The 17084-nt window shown below is 40.3% G+C and overlaps 1 protein-coding gene across 1 annotated transcript in view; it reads left to right on the top strand.

Annotated features, from left to right (window-relative positions):
* Positions 1-15661, top strand: part of LOC138163665 (uncharacterized) — a 59128-nt gene extending 43467 nt beyond the window's left edge. Inside the window, exons 3-8 of the mRNA XM_069091084.1 lie at positions 1160-1510; positions 2373-2699; positions 4565-4885; positions 6602-6700; positions 9923-10321; positions 14431-15661. Of these exons, the coding sequence (XP_068947185.1) occupies positions 1160-1510; positions 2373-2699; positions 4565-4885; positions 6602-6700; positions 9923-10321; positions 14431-14828 (1895 nt within the window). The 3' untranslated portion in view covers positions 14829-15661. The remainder of the gene's footprint in view (positions 1-1159; positions 1511-2372; positions 2700-4564; positions 4886-6601; positions 6701-9922; positions 10322-14430) is intronic.
* Positions 15662-17084: the final 1423 nt, after the last annotated feature.

Below are 17084 nucleotides of genomic sequence, written 5' to 3'. Positions count from 1 at the left end.
TCAGGTGCCACTTTCTCCTTGAAGCCTTTGCTGATCCTCCCAATTCTCCGGGCTCCTTTCTGCCTTCATTTTCCTTATAGTATAGTTATGATATATCATCCAGGTAGAATGCAGTATAACCTAGTAGAAGGCCAGAAGCATATCTGGGAGATTTGGCAGGTTTATTTCTAGACTATCTCAATAAAACAAATATTGTTTATCATATGAATTTTCTGATATTTCAGGGCATATAAAAGTTATGTTTACAATATACTGTAGTCTATCAAGTATGCAGTAATATGTCTAAAAAACCAATGTATATTTCTTAATGAAAAAATACTTTATGGCCAAAAATTGCCAAGAATCATCTGAGCCTTTAGCAAGTTGTAAACTTTTTGGTGGTGGAAGGTCTTTCCTGGATGTTGATGGCTATTGACTCATCAGGGTGATGCTTACTGAAGACTGGGGAGGCTCTGGAAATGTCTTAAATTAGACAGCAATGAAGTTTGTCACCCTGATTATCTCTCACTTTCACTTAAACACTTAGAGGCCATTGTATGGTTATTAATTGATTTTATTTCAATATTCTTGTGTCTCAGGAGGAGAGGAGCCTGAGGAGAGGGAGAGAGATGGGAAATGGCCAGTTGGTAGAAGAATCAGAAGATATACATTAATTGATTAAGTTTGAAATCTTTGATAGGCACCGTTCTTGGTGCCCCCAAACAATAAGAGTAGTAACATCAATGATCACTGGTCACAGATCACCATAACAGATATAACAATAACGAATAATCTGAAATACTGTGAAGATTACCAAAATGTGACACAGAGAAACAATATGAACACATGCTGTTGGAATAATGGTGCCAAAAGACTTGCTCTATGCAGGTTGCCACAAAACTTCAATTTGTAAATAATTTAATATCTGTGAAGCAAAATAAAGTGAAATGTAATTAAAACCAGGTATGCCTGTACTATATTTTGTTCCAAACTGTACACTGTTTTTATTTTTCATCTCCAGTATGTAGCCCAATGCCTTCCACCTAACATCTGCTTAATAAATGCTCTCTGAATTAAATCTGACCCATCCTGTGACTCTATTGCTTAGCCCTCTGGGTACCACACAGGGAGGTGATGACTTTGGTTTCAGCTCACATTCTGTCTACTCTCATTCTTCTAGGTTCCCTGGAAGTGAGGGATGAGAAGACTCAGATCGTATCCCTCAATGCAAATGTCACCATTCCTTGTCTCTTGTCTGGCTATGGTTCTTCACCCCTGAACCTTAGTTTCATCGGAGTCAGGTGGTATTTGGAAAGATGGAACTCTACCAATGAAGACAAAATCTTTGAGTACAATGGAGGCAAATGGACTCAGGTCAGACCAGGAGCCAGCATCTCAATGTCAGAGCTGAGGAAGGGAGATGCCTCACTCCACCTACCCCATATCCAGCTTCAGGAAGGAGGAAAGTACAGGTGTGACATAATCATCCCTCCTAGCCTAGTACAAGGAACAGCCAGGCTGGACGTCATGGGTGAGTGAGAAGGGTCCTGGTCTCTAGTGAACCCTGTGTATTGCATGGCTGATATTTGGAAATGTCCGGGTGAGATGGTGGATTATGTGTTAATTGATCAGTCAGTCAGTAATGGTGACATCCCTTTCTAGAGCCCTGTGAGATTTACAAAGCACTTTCCTTATGACAAACCTATGAAGCAAAGATTATTACCCCCATTTTATCACGGAGGAAACTGAGGATCAGAAAAGTGATTTCTCCACATTTACACAGAAAGTTATCCAAGCTGCTACCTAAACCCAGAGCTTCTGGCCTCCAAAGGCCATTGATTTTAATCCTGCATCTCAACCCAGAGTATTTACTGAGTCCCCACAGAGTATGAGTCATGACACTGTCTAGTAAAGTGGGCTGCACCTGGGAGTGATTGCAGTCTTCCTGAGCAGAGCAAGAACCTACATGTAGGAAATTGTGAATGTTTGGTACATTAAAATATGGGCCAGGGGGCAAGGTTCCAGGGACACTCATCAGTAGTCATGTCTTTTACTCTGTGTGACTCTGGGAAGGACATTTCTACTCTGTGTACCTCTGTTTCTTCATTGTAAAATAATCCCAAAGAATAATTTTTTTCCTGTTCTATTTTGATTCAGCATAGATGAAGACCACTTCTGTGTGTGTGTGTATTTGTGTGTTTTGGAGTGTGGGGGAGGGTATCCTTTAGTGCATGAGGGGATGGTGACAAGTGAATCTCCTGGAACAGGGCTTAGCAGAGTGCCTTGCACATAGTGGGTGCTAAATAAATATTTATTGATTGACTGACTGACTATCTGACTGTCTTCCAAAGACCTCTTAGCATGGCCTAACAATGAGTCTTATCTCCTTATAGCTCAGCCCTCCAGCATCCTGTTGCCACCAGAAATTACAGTAACAGAAAAGAAAGCTTACACCCTGAAGTGCACCGTCACAGAGTACTACCCTGAACCAGTTTATATCACCTGGATGAAAGTGCTTCCAGGGATGCAGTCTCTGAATGTGGAGACTTTTGAGGGCAATTCCACGAACTCCATTAGGAACAGTGATGGTACCTTCAATGCCACCAGTAGCTTTGTCCTGCACCCGGTTTTGGAAGACAATGGAACTATCTACCAGTGTGTGGTTGCCCATAAATCACTGTTGATCCCATTGCAGAGCAGCACTATTTTAATTGTAACAGGTATCTGTTCTCCTTAGCTTTACAGATTCTTAAATTCAGTGTAGAACATTGTATATATTATTCTTACTTATTTGAAAAACTAGGCTTAATTGTATATTGAATAATGGAATATACCTTATTCACTCCCTCCTTTCTGTTCTCCTCCTCCTTGCCTCTTTTCCCCTCTTTTCCTATGTTTTTGTCATCTTCCCCTTTTGTCTCATTTCCCCTATTCCCTTCTCTTTGCTTCTGTTTTTTCTCCCATTTTCCTCTGCTCTTGTCCCCTTCCTCTCCTGTGCTCTTCTGTTTAATCAATTAATCAACTATTGATTAAGGACTATTAAGTGACACCTTAGGTGTCAGTCAGAGTCTTAAGTGTCAGGGATATTGATACAAGGAATGGAAGAATCTTTGCTACCAGAAACTTAGCTTTGTCTAGGGGAGACCACAGGTAATGGTAATGATATTTACATAAGGTCTTTCAAAAGTAATTTTATTCAGAGTGTTCAAAATCTGAGTTTGGTTTTAATTTGAAAATTTATCAGCTTTACTAGCTTAAAACCACACTAAAATTGTAGGGATACTCTATAACCCCATACCTGTGATATTTCATTTGATCTTCAGGCAACCATTTGCTCTTCATGCAACAACCCTGGGAGTTGGGTGTCATTATCATTCCTATTTTACAGAAAAGGAGACTGAGGTTGAGAGACATTAAGTGAGTTTCCTAGGGTAACACAGCTAGTCATGGTCTGAGCCTGGATAGAAGTCTTTTTTGCTTTAGGCCACTTAGTTGCCTTCAATAAAAAAAATTCCCATAAATCTAAGTATAATTGAATATATTAGAGTGGGGTAGAACAGATTAGAGTAGAATAAATATAAGGGAAATAAATACACAATAATCAAATAGATGGCAGTTCAGAGAGGGGATGGGCATTTGCAGACATCAGGAAAGGCTTCATGTTGTTCTTGAGTTGATTCTTAGAAGAAGAAGGGAAAGATTCTGTGAGATGGAGGTGAAACCAGGAGGTGATTCCTGTCTTTCAGGCATGGTGGCTGGCCAGGACAAAGACCATGGGATGCTCTCTAATAGCAAATGGTCTCCGAAGGGAGAGCTCCAAAAGTCAAAAGTTAAAACTAAGGTTTAGAGGAGACACAGGAGGTGGATCCCTAGAGAAATGAGTCATAATGATCAAGATGACAAATTATATTATTTGATTGCTGCTTATTTTAAAATGAAGCCTTTAAAAAAATTAAATGAAGAGCCCTGGGCCTCTAGTTTCCTGATCTTCACTAATGGGTAGAGCCAGTGGTGACATGTGTACAAAATCGCACTCCCTTCATTTCCTTCCTGCCTCCTCTCCAGCCTCTCACCTTAGAGTGCCCACAGAGTGTGACTCATGACACTGTCTAGTAAAGTGGGCTGCACCTGGGAGTGATTGAAGTCTTCCTGAGCAGAGGAAGAACCTCTATGTAAGAAATTGTGAATGTTTGGTGCATTGAAAAATGGTCCAGGGGGTCTAGGTTCCAGGGACACTCATCAGTAGTCATGTCTTTTACTCTGTGTGACTCTGAGAAGGACATTTCTACTTTATTTCTTCATCTGTAAAGTAATCCCAAAGAATAATTTTTTCCTGTTCTATTTTGATTCAGCATAGATGAAGACCACCTCTGTGTGTGTGTGTTTGTGTGTGTATTTGTGTGTTTTGGATTGTGGGGAGGGTATCCTTTAGTGATTGAGGGGATGGTGACAAGTGAATCTCCTGGAACAGTGCTTACCACAGTGCCTTGCACACAGTAGGGGCTTAATAAATATTTATTGATTGACTGACTGGCTTTCAATGAGTCCTTAGCTTTGCCCAACAATAAGTCTTATCACCTTACAGCTCATCCCTCCAGCAACCTGTTGCCACAAGAAACTGTAGTGGAGGAAAAAAAAGTGTACACAGGGGAGTGCACCATGGCAGGGTTCCGCCTTCAGTCAGTTCTAATCTTCTGGGAGAATGTGGTTCAAGGGACTCACTCTCTAGATGTGGACAATTCTGAGTACATCTACAAGAGTTCCATTTGGAACAATTATGGTACATTCAATGCCACCAGCAGCTTTATTCTGTTCCCAACTTTGGAAGACAATGCATCTGCCTACCTGTGTGTAGATAAATCACTGTTGATCCCGTTGCAGAACATCACTACCTGGACTGTGTCAGGTAATTGTCCTCCCTCGCTTTACAGATTCTTAAATTCAGTGTAGTGAATTCTATATATTGTTCTTGCTCCTTTGAAAAATTAGGCTCAATTGTATATTGAATGATGGAATATACCTTACTAATTCCCTCTCTTCTCCTCTTTGCCTCTTTTTCTCTATTTCTCTCATTTTTGATTCATCTCCACTTTTCTCCTCATTCCATCTTTTCCATTTTTTTTGCTTCTACTGTTTCTGTTTTCCCCTGCTCTTCTCCTGTTTCCCTCCCTTCCTCTGTTTCCATCTGACTCTTTTTCTCCTTTGATTTATTGTCTCTCTTCTATTTCCTTTTTTTGGTCTTGCTCCTCTCCTCTGGGTCTCTCTGTCCCGGTCTTTCACATTGATATTTGGTCACAAAAATCTTGCTTTATGGTATTACATTGCATTGTACGAAGGTGACACCTAAAGTTATTATAATATTTGTGTCATACTGAAGCCTGAAGCTCTACCACAGACTGCATAAAATTCTTAGTATGTAGGGGCATGACAACACAGTCCAGGCACATAGAACATGTGGGCTACCACATACATGCTAGGTTCTATTTACCTATTTCATATGTTAAAATTTTTACCATGACCTCTTTCCAAGAGGACTTTAGGGAGTATATAGAATAAACAGAGTCCTAAGTGAGATATTTATAGGTAAAGGAGAACAGAGGCCATCTAAAGAAAGCAGCAGGATTAGATCCTGCCAAGGATTTTGGATGGACCAGTTCTGATATTTGGGGAACTACTCTGGTTCAGAGCCATACCTATGGTAGGATGACTAGAGCTTTTCTTCAGGGTTAATGGGCTGAACAACTTAAAATAATGATTTGCAGAGTCTGGAGTCTTAAAATTTGGTAGATTTTTAAGGAACACAGACTCTGGTGGAGTAGAAAGACTGGGCTTAATATTTAATCAGCAAGAATAGTTAGTTAACATAGGAAACTACCAGATGATGTACTTTTCCCCCACTTCACTCTCCATATTAAAGATGAGCTTTTCCTGGGCCTGACCTCAACCTCTTTCACCATGTGTCATACTGGTTGTTTCTCTAGCAGTAGATTTTTAGGGTCTTTGGGTTGATCTCTATAGGGGTCGATGTCCTGTGATCTCTATCTCTCTACCATGAGATGAAGTCCCAGGGTCTCTCCCCATGGAATCTTGTTTCCTGGCATTGCATCTTACTGTAGTAGAGAGGGATACCTTGAGTTCTTATCAGAATCTCAACTGAATTATTTTCACATCATGAATTACAAAGTTTATTTGAACATGTCTTGGGTATTGCTTATCCCCAAAGCCTAAGTTGTTCATTCAACTAGGCACTAGTCAGAGCCCTGCTTTCTACGCTGAGTAAACTGGCAGGGAACATTTTTTAGTTGTTGTAGTAGAGGATCTTAGAGGAAATGGAGACTTGTGTATTTACTATGTTTGGAGAGTCAAAAGTCAAGGACATCCATTGGGAGAAAGAGTCAGAGAGTGTAGGAAGGTCTAAGTTAGTCCAGGTATGAGTGATAACATGGCAACTTTGAGGGGGAAGGAATTGGGAGTCAATCTCTTGGGGATCCAGAACTAGGGACTTGATACCATGGCATAAATACTAGGTAGCTCTAAGCCAGTATCCTTCAAGGGCAGTGAAACTTAGTGGTGATGATCATGGAGACAGCCATCTGAAGTTATTCCTTCCTTTCATTTGCAGGGCTTACAAGCAATACAGTTTGGATGATCATTGTGTGCATACTACTGATACTAGTGATATGTTTAGGTGTCTTTGTTTGGGTTGGATTTTTCAGGAAAGGTAAGAGACTCTTTGGGGTGATGAAGGGGAGGAATACACTGGGAAATGTGGATGATATTAAATAAAAGATATCAAAATAATTTGTTTAAAAATTTTTAACAGGGGTGGCTAGGTGGCACAGTGAATAGAGTGCTGGCCCTGGAGTCAGGAGCACCTGAGTTCAAATCCGGCCTCAGACACTTAACACAAAAACTAGCCGTGTGACCTTGGCCAAGTCACTTAACCCCAATTGCCCTCCAAAAAGCAAAAAATAATTTTTAACAACGGGGGAAGGTGCTGAAATGAGTCCAGCATCTCACAATCAGCAGGGTGGTCCCTAGGAGGTGTAGGAGGGAGCATAGAGGAGGAGATGAACAGGGGGACTGAAGGGAACACATAGTGTTGGTGGCTGTCATTGTTCCAAATGACTGTCTTTACTTGTCTTCGACACTACTCTCAGGAGAAACTCCAAATGAAATTCTAGAACAAAACCATTTTAGACTAGAGAGCCTTTGGTGCCATAAGTTTTAGAAATGAATAGTGAGGATCCTTGTACTTCAAAAGGAGGCAGTGCTGTGTGGTAGAAATAAGAATTTCCTAAAGCATCACCACTAGATGAGGAAGATCTGGGTTTGAATCCTGACTGTGATATTATCTGGGGTCATATATAAACTCTTTAGACCTCAGTTCTTCATTTCTAAAATGAAGATACTGGACTGTATGATATATAAGGTCCTTTCCAGCACTAGCAGCCTGTGATACTGAAAGATCCATGACCTCATTGCTGTGGGTTCCCTTTCTAACAATCCAGGTCACTCACAGTCCCTTCCCACTTTATTTTTGCTTTTTGGAGGGCAGTTGGGGTTAAGTGACTTGCCCAAGGTCACATGGCTAGTTTTGTGTTAAGTGTCTGAAGGTACATTTGAACTCAGGTCCTCCTGACTCCAGGGCTGGTGCTCTATTCACTGCACCACCTAGCCACCCCTAGACACTGGTTTATTCTTGAATGAAATCATGAATTTCTCTTGAGAGCAGGTTTCAGCACAAGGAAAGAGCCTCTCACTCCCAGCTAATAAGCCTCTGCTAGCTAGGCCTGTCCTTAGTTGAGAGATGCACAGTTCACCCCACACTTACATTTCAGGCCTTGCCAGCTCAGAAGAATCACTGGCATAGACTCTGAAAATCCAGGGTCACCCCCTCCACACTATGATAAATAAGGCCTTGGAAGAGGTTTCTACTTGATAAATTTTAATAAAAGTAAGTACTGTAATTCAGATTTCCCTCATTTTACATATTCTTGAAATTTTTAAATTATGACTTTGACAAACATGAACATTTCCTTGTGCAAAGGACAGCAGAGGAAATAAAACCATGAGTTTCCATTATGTAATCCTTGTTTTTGAATTATATGTGGAATTTTGGTAGCTTAGAGTAGTGAGTGGAGAGCCAACCTTGGAGCCAGGAAGAACTGGACTCATCTCAGGCTTCTGAACCACATGGTCTGTGTGAACCTGAGTAAATCATTTAACCTCTTTGGGCATGCTCTAAGACTGTAAATTGAAGAGAAGGTATCAGTTTGTATTGGAGGAGGGAGCTTCCTCACCTGGGAGTTCCCTATCATAATGAAATCACAGGTTACTTTCTTGTTCCTGTCCCCTTTTATAGTTCACACTGTCTTGCATGTGTGCCTAGGTCCACTTCTGAACTTTCGCCTGCTCTCTTTTACGTATTTTAGTCAATTTTAATTTTTTAAGAGCACTTTCATACATAATTGCCATCTAATTTGTCCCTCATCAGAGGATTGTGAGATGGATAGCAGATGTACTCTTGCTCCCATTTCATAGATATGGAGACTGAATCTGAGAAAAGTTAATCCATCAGTCAATCAATGTTTATTAATGTGTCAGACATTATGTTATGGTTAAATTAGATGTCCATAGTCATGCAGAAAATTCATAAGAGATTTACCTTTCCTGACTCTTTCTGTTATCCCTGGCTATGTCTGCTGTATCCAAGAGGAAGGACACAGATTGGGAAGGGCAGGGGTCTGGGTGACCCCTGATGCCAGGCAGCCAGATCCAGGGCATGGAATGCTTGGACCAGTGGTCTAGGGACCCAGCTGCTTCTGTAACTCACCAGATGTCCTTGAGAAAGTCACTCCCCTTCTCTAGACCTCAATTTTCCAATGTCTAAAATTGAGACAATGAGATGAGGAAGGTGAATGTGCCCAGAATTTGCTCAGTATTTTCTAATGGAAGCAGGAAATACATGCATATAGTGATCCTGCTTCCTTCTCTCTTGGAGACGCAGAGAACCTTGTCCATCCTCTTCCTACAGTCACCAAACTTGCCCCAAAACAAAATGGCTACAATCTGAAGTAGCATGAGTACTTTTTAAAAAAAATTATTTTTAATTCATGGAATAAAACAAGCATTTCCACAACACAGTATAATAAAAAAAAATGATTGTACATGAAACTGCAAATCTCCTATGCATTGCTTGCTGTTCCATTCAAATATACAACAGAAATATCATGTAAATTTCTTTTTTTCTTCTTTCTCTCTGTTCCCCCTGCCACTTCCCCTCCCACAATGAATCATTATTGGAAGGGATCTGGATCTCATTCAAGCCCTTTACTTTACATTTGTAGAAATGGAGGTCCAGAGAGAAAGAAATTCTTAAGAAGAACTCACATTCAAGCACATGACCCTTGCTGCAAGTATACAGCATGATGTTTCTGAAAACAAAAATGATAATAATAACTTACTTTACTGTTGTGCTGTCAGGTTCACAGAGTCTTTTCTTCATAACAGCCCCTGGCAGGGAATTAGTGAGGGCATTCTTATCTTCATTTTGTTGATGAAAAATCTGAAAGTCAGAGGGTTTGTGGTCAGGTTTTGCTTTTTGGAGGGCAGTTGGGGTTAAGTGACTTGCCCAAGGTCACATGGCTAGTTTTGTGTTAAGTGTCTGAAGCCACATTTGAACTCAGGTCCTCCTGACTCCAGGGCTGGTGCACATTCGGACAATGGCAGAGGCAAGACTTAGGGCCTAGGTCTCTGCACTCTCAGGCTAGGGCTTTCTACTACTTATCTCTTCCTGCCCACTTTGGGTATCTGCTCATTCTCTCTGTTAGTGTCTGTCCTTGGTTTTGATAGGGTTGGGAAGTGGGTGGGGTGGGAAGTCTCTGGATCTGCTGTTTGATTTGTTTTTAGCTTACTCAGGACCACACATCTCTCTCCTCAGTGGCACCTGTACTGTGCCCACTCCCAGCAACAGAGTACGTCAAGCACCAGGAGCCGAAGACTTTCCACTTTGTGATTTGGCAGTACAGGCCCAAACCTCTGACACTGAAGTTTTTCCTAAAGATCCACCCCAAGAGTGAGGAAGAGCTTCTCATTAGCTGGAGGACACAGGGTATGGAAAGGGAGGAAAATTCAGAAGCCATGAAGTTGATGGAGACCCAGGCAAGGTTTACCTTGACTGCTGAAGCCCAGGACCTAAAACATAATTTCTTTGGAGTATCAGGCAGTCTCACCCTGATATCTGATCTGGCTGCATTCACAGAAGCAGATCTCCTTCTCCAGGTGGAACATTCAGCCCTCAAGATTCCCTTGCGACAGAAGATCCATCTGAAGGTCATAGGTGAGCTGAGGGTGGAAGGTGACCTTTAATTGTATTCTAAGGGTTATTCCCACATTTTCTGTGGCTTTAGAGTATCTCAGACAGCTGGTACTTAAGATAACCAACCTTGATGGGAAGGTAGCAATGGCCATGTCCATGTAAAGGGACAGAAGAGGTCATCTTGGAGCCAGGAAGAACAAAGCTCACCCCTCCCCTCCCCTTCCCTTTCACAACTGTCAATTGTCAAATTTCAGAGCTAGAAAAGACCTTTGAATTTACCTTTCCCAACCTTTACTTAGGCAAATTATCCATTCTCTAAATTATAAAGCTTATTCTTTGTTAGCACTATTAAGATTTATAAAAAGATTTTCATTACAACAACCCCATCATAATAACATAGATAGCAATTATATAGCATTTTAAGTTTATAAATCACTTCACAAATATTATTTAATTTTCTCCTCACCACTCTGGGAGGTAGGTGTTGTTATTTTACAGATGAGGACACTGGAGCAGAAAGAGATTAAATGACTTGCCTAGGGTCATACATCTAGTAAATGTCTGAAGTAAGATTTGAATTCAGGTCTTTCTGACTCCCGGTCTAACATTCTATCCACTGTGCCACCTAGGAAATATTTTATTAACACTACTTTACAGGTGAGGAGATTTCTCTGAGATATAGAGAAGTCAAGCAACTTGGTCATAGTCACACAGCATAAAAAGAAAGCATTGGAAGTGATATTTTTCACATGTGGTCATCTAGTCTCTGTTTGAAGATCTTTAATAATGTAGAACTCATTCCCCTCATAGAGAGCTCAGTCTTATTTTTTTAAAATAAGACTTCTTATTTTTCTTCTTACTTTTTATTATGTTTAAAATTATTTCTTTATTTTTAAAACTTATTTGATTATTACTTTTGATTAGGAAGCCTTTTATTTTCCTTCTCTTCCATCTCCATCTCAAATATCCCTAACAAACACACACAGTCAGGTAAAGCAATTATTCCTATTGGCTATGTCCATATATGCATGTCTCAGTCAGCATCTTGATCCATCACCTCTGTGTGAGGAGGTGGGTAATGCCCTTCATCATCAGTTCTCTGGAATCATGAATGCTCATTCCATTCATCAGAATTCCCAACTGTCTTATAGTCATTTTTCTTTATGATGGTGTTATTGTACAAATTATTCTGTTTCTGCTCGCTTCCCTCTGCACCAGTTCATATAAATCTTCCCAGTTATCTCTGAAATTGTCCATTTTATCATTTCTCATGGCTTAATAATTCTCTAACCCAGTTCACACTCTGATGATTCATGTTATTAGAAGTTGTTTTTTTCACCCTATACCTCACTGAAGCCTGCCTATGCCAATTTTACCTAGTTCTGCCCACTAAGGCCATTGAAATAAATGTAACCACTTTTCTGAAGGCTATCCCTTCAAATACTTAAAGACAACTGTCATGTTTTTTCTTGTCCAGGCTAAACATCTTCAGTGGTATTGACTGATTGATGAATGTTCTGGCCTCTACCATACTTCTGTCTTCTATCTTTGAACATGGTCTGCTGGTCAATGTCCCTTCCAAAATGTGACAGCCAGAACTGAGCACCATGCTTCAATTATGACCAACACAAGTAGAAATGGTGGCCACTAAACCATACATAAGGATTCAGTTAGAAAGTCACATGTCAACATTATCTATGTTTTATTATATTTTAATTTATTTTGTTAAAATATTAATATTTGTTAAAAACTATTTCCCAATTACATTTTAATGTGGTTTGGGCCACATTTGGGAGCGTTGCTTGCCTGTGTGCCATGTGCTTGTGCTTGTGCATGTGCTTGTGCTTGCCTCTGGGCCATGTGTTTGACCTGTCTATTCTAAGCAGGGAACCCACCAGGTATGGTGGTAGGAATGGGGAGAGGGTAGTATGTGGTGTAACAAACATAGCTCTTCCTATTTTCAGCAGCTTATTGTATAATAATAACAACAGTCACAATAATGGGAATCTTACAGTGTAAGTGTCTTTAGTGCTTTCAGGTTTAGAGAATGTTTTCCTTACAACCACACAGGGAGGTTATAAATATTTAGAATGGGAACTTCCGGAGGACAGGGACTCTCTTTTGCCTATTTTTGTATCCCAGTGCTTAGCCCAGTGCCTAGCACATAGTAAGTATGTAGTAAACGTTTGTTGACTGACTGACTGACTCATGATGAAGAAACTCTATTTCAGAGAAGTGAAGTGGTTTGTACTTAGACACTGAGCAAACACTGGTCTGAGTAAACTTGGACTTCAGCTCTATGTCCTTGTCTGACTCCAGATTCTGTTCTTTTCCTTATATGATGCTTCTTCCCTAAGTCTCTATAGGAAAATAGGACTTACATACATGGAACTCCTATTAAAAAATATGTAATGCAAAATTGAACTGCAGTGAACTTAACTAGAGAGTGTTTGCATACTTATTGTATACTATTTCACTTGGTGACCTCCAGTGAACTTAATGATTATTTCTATGAAGATTATTCTCAGATCTATGTATCCTCTCTCAATCTCCTCCTGACCTCCAGTCTTGAATCTCCAACTGTTTATTTGACATCTTGAAATAGCTTTCCTATAGACACCTCCAGCTCAACATGTGCAAATTTGAACTTGTTATCTTTCCTCCCAAACCCTCCCTTCTTCCTAACTCTTCTATACTATCAAGGGCAAAATCATCCTTCCACTCGCTCAGGCTCAAAACCTAGGTGTCATCCTTGACTCCTCACTTCCCCAGGCCACCACCTCCCCCCCAGTATTCAATCAGTTGCCCAGTCCTGTCAGGTCTACCTTCATAACATTTCTTATATGATTTCTTCTCTTCTCTGACCCTGCCACCATCTTGGCCTAAGCTTCATGACTCAACTACTGTAGCATGCTGGTTACTTTCTCTTCCTGAATTCTCTTCCCACTTTAGTCCATTCTCCATTCAGCTATCAAAGAGAGTTTTCAAGCATAGATTTGACCATGTTTTGAGCTACTCACTGCAACCCTTCCCCCAATCAGCTTCAGTCTCTTCCTATCATTTCCAGAAAAAACCATAAAATTCTCTATTTGGCATTTAAAGCTCTTTATAACCTTCCCCCACCTCCTACATTTCTAGCCTTCTTATATCTTACTCCCCTCCATGTACTCTTCAGTCTAGTAACACTAGCTTCCTTGCTGTTCCTTGCATAAGACACTCCATCTCCTGACTGGGGTTTTTCACGGGTTGTCTCCTATTCCTGTACTGCTGTCCCTCCCTCACCCCCACCTCCTGGTTTCCCTAGCTTCTATATGGTCTCAGTGAAAATCCCACTTTTTTTGGTAAGCCAATTGGGTTTAAGTGACTTGCCTAGGATCACACAGCTAATAAGTGTCAAGTGTCTGAGGATGGATTTGAAATCAGGTCCTCCTGACTCTAGGGCCAGTGCTCTATCCACTGCACCACCTAGGTGCCCCTGAAAATCCCACTTTTTTAAGGAAACTCTCTGAATACCTCAAAGCTAGTACCTTCTCCCTGAAATTAGCGTCTGCTTTTCCAGTCAATATCTTGTTTGTACATGGTTATTTGCATGTTGTCTTGTCCATTAATCTAATGTGAGCTCCTTGAGGCCAGGGGTTGTTTATTTTTTTATTTTTATTTTTGTATCCTCAGAGCTTACTATACTATCTGGCACATTGTAAGTGCTTTTTGACTCAATAACATATTGGGCAGTATGGACAAATAGAAGTCACAAGGCCATAGCAATTAGAGCAGGAGGGAATTCAGCAATCACTGGATCACAGATTTAGAAACAAAAGGATAGAAAGAGGTCATCTACTTCAGCTCCCTCACTTTGCAGATGTAGGAACTATATCTCTGAGAGGTGAAGGGAACATCCAAGCAGCACAGGCAGGAAAACTCCCTGTGGAAGGGAGTGATCAGTCAGTGTGGGCTGGTGGTACTGAGGAACTGTCCTTAGTTCTGGGCCTCTGTTTAGTGACATGTTTCCCCTTTCCCTTTCCATGAAGATTCGCAGCCCCCCAGGATTCAGATGACTTCACGGGCTCTCCCAACACAGTGTACCCCATCTTATGCCCTGACTCTGACTCTAGTGCTCTTTCTCTCTCCAGCTCAGCCCAAGCTGAAAAAGATCCGGTGTTCCTCAGACCATCCCCAGCCTGGGGAAAGTGTGACCTTGACATGCAGGATCCACTCCTTCTTTCCCAGAGCTGTCAGGGTGTCTTGGTATAAGGATAACAGGCCTATGCTGGAGGGCATCGAAACATCAGAGGCTGAGACCTTGGAGGATGGACTGCTTTGCTCCTGCATCAGCAAGCTGAAGTTCTCCCTTCAGATGGATGACATTGGGAAGAAATTCATATGTGAGGCTGAGGTGGAAGGGGGTGAGCCTGTGCAGAGGCACTGGGTCCTGCAGGAATGTTATAATAATAATGTTATAGAAGCAAAGTGTGATTCTGAAGGGGCCCACAACACTAATAAAAAGAAAGTAGAGAATATTGGTTTTTAAAAATAATTCAAGATATTTTTTCTTTCTTATTAATTTATTTTTAGTTTTCAACATTCACTTCCACAAGATTTTGAGGTCCAAATTTTCTCCCCATCCCTCTCCTCCTCCCACCCCAATACAGTGTACATTCTTATTATCCCTTTCCCCAATCTGCCCTTCCTTCTATCACCACCCCCTCTTCTCTTACCCCCTTCCCTTTTAATTTCCTGTAGGGCAAGATAGATTTCTATACCCCATTGGCTGTATATTTTATTCCCCAGTTGCATGTAAAAACAATTTTAACATTCATTTTTAAAACTTTGAGTTCCAAATTCTCTCTCTTCCTCCCTCCCCACCCACCCTCACTGAGAAGACAAGCAATTTGAAATAGGTTATACATGGGTAGTCATGCAAAACACTTCTATAACAGTCATGTTGTGAAAGACTGTATTTTCCTCCATCCTATCCCACCCCCATTTATTCTATTCTCTCCTTTGTCCCTCCTCAAAAGTGTTTGCTTCTGATTACCCTTCCCCCAATCTGCCCTCCTTTCTATCATTCCCACCTCTCTTCTCTCCTTTCCCCCTACTTTCATGTAGGGTAAGATAGATTTCCATACCAAATTGAGTGTGTATGTTATTTCCTCCTTAAGCCAAATTCAATAAGAATAAGGTTCATTCATTCCCTCTCACTTCCCCTTTCTTCCCCACCACTGTAAAAGCTTTTTCTTGCCTCTTTTATGTGGGATAATTTACCCCATTTTACCTCTTCCTTTCTCCTCTTCTTAGTACATTCTTATTTTAAAAAAATAAATAATAAAAATTATTTTCTAATTTTAATAAAACTTTTTAATTTAATTTTTTAGATGTCATGGCTTCATATTCAACTCACCCTATGCCCTCTTTGTGTGTGTGTGTGTGTGTGTGTGTGTGTGTGTGTGTGTACATTCTGTTTTTTTCCCCTCCAACTACCCTAATGCCAGTAAAGGTCTCAGGAGCTACAAATATCATCTTTCCATGTAGTAATGTAAACAATTCATCTTTAATATGTCCCTTATGATTTTTCTTTCATGTTTACCTTTTCATGCTTCTCCTGGGTCTTGTATTTGAAAATCAAAATTTCTATTCATCTCTATTCTTTTCATCAAGAATTCTTGAAAGCCCTCTATTTCATCAAATTTCCATTTAATCCCCAGAAGGATTATTCTCAGTTTTTCTGGGTAGGTGATTATTGGTTTTAATATTAGTTCCTTTGCCCTCCAGCATCATCTTCCAAGTATTTTGATCCTTTAAGATAGAAGCTACTAAATCTTGTCTTATCCTGATTGTGCTTCCACAATACTTGAATTATTTCTTTCTGGCTGCTTGAAATATTTTCCCCTTGACCTGGGAACTCTGGCATTTGGCTACAATATTCCTAGGAGTTTTCCTTTTGAGATCTCTTTCAGGAGGTGATTGGTGGATTCTTTCCATTTCTATTTTCCCCCCTGATTCTAGAATATCAGGGCAGTTTTCCTTGATAATTTCTTAAAAGATGATGTCTAGGTTCTTTTTCATCGTGGCCTTCAGGTAGTCCAATAATTTTTTTAATTTTTTAAAATTTATTTATTTATTTTTAGTTTACAATATTTAGTTTCACAATCCCTTGAGTTTCAAATTTTCTCCCCTCTTGCTCTCCTCCCACCTCCCTCCCATGCCGGCATGCTATCTGATGAAGGTTCTACAAATACCTTCACATTAAACATTAGTCAAGTTGTAAAGAAATATTATAACCCATGGAGTGAACAATGAGAAAGACGGGACAAAACAAAACACAAAAGAGAGAGAGGAAATAGTTTGCTTTAATCTGCATTCAGACTGTGTAGTTATTTCTCTGGATGTGGATATCCCTTTCCATCATGAGTCTTTTGGAGTTGTCTTCTAACCTTGTATTGCTGAGAGGAGCCTAGTCTATCAAAGTTGGTTGTCACACATGTGATGTGCCTGTAATTGTGTAAAAAGTTCTCCTGGTAATGCTCTCCTCAGCATCAGTTTATATAAGTCTCTCCAGGTTATTATTAAGTCCATCTGCTCCTCATTTCTTATAGAACAATAGTATTCCATTACATTCATATACCACAACTTGTTTAGCCATTCCCCAATTGATGACCATCCCCTTGATTTCTAGTTCAATAATTTAAAAATTATGTCTACTGGATGTATTTTCCAGGTCACTTGTTTTTCCAATGAGAGATTTTCCAATGTCTTCTATTTTTTCATTCCTCTGGTTTTATTTTAT

This window comes from Petaurus breviceps, unplaced genomic scaffold (genome assembly GCF_028583685.1).
Source record: "Petaurus breviceps papuanus isolate PSGF00001 unplaced genomic scaffold, PetGlider_PUasm1.0 188, whole genome shotgun sequence".
In the NCBI taxonomy this organism is placed as follows: Eukaryota; Metazoa; Chordata; class Mammalia; order Diprotodontia; family Petauridae; genus Petaurus; species Petaurus breviceps.
Note: the sequence above shows the minus strand (reverse complement) of the source record. Positions and strands in the feature narration are given on the sequence as shown.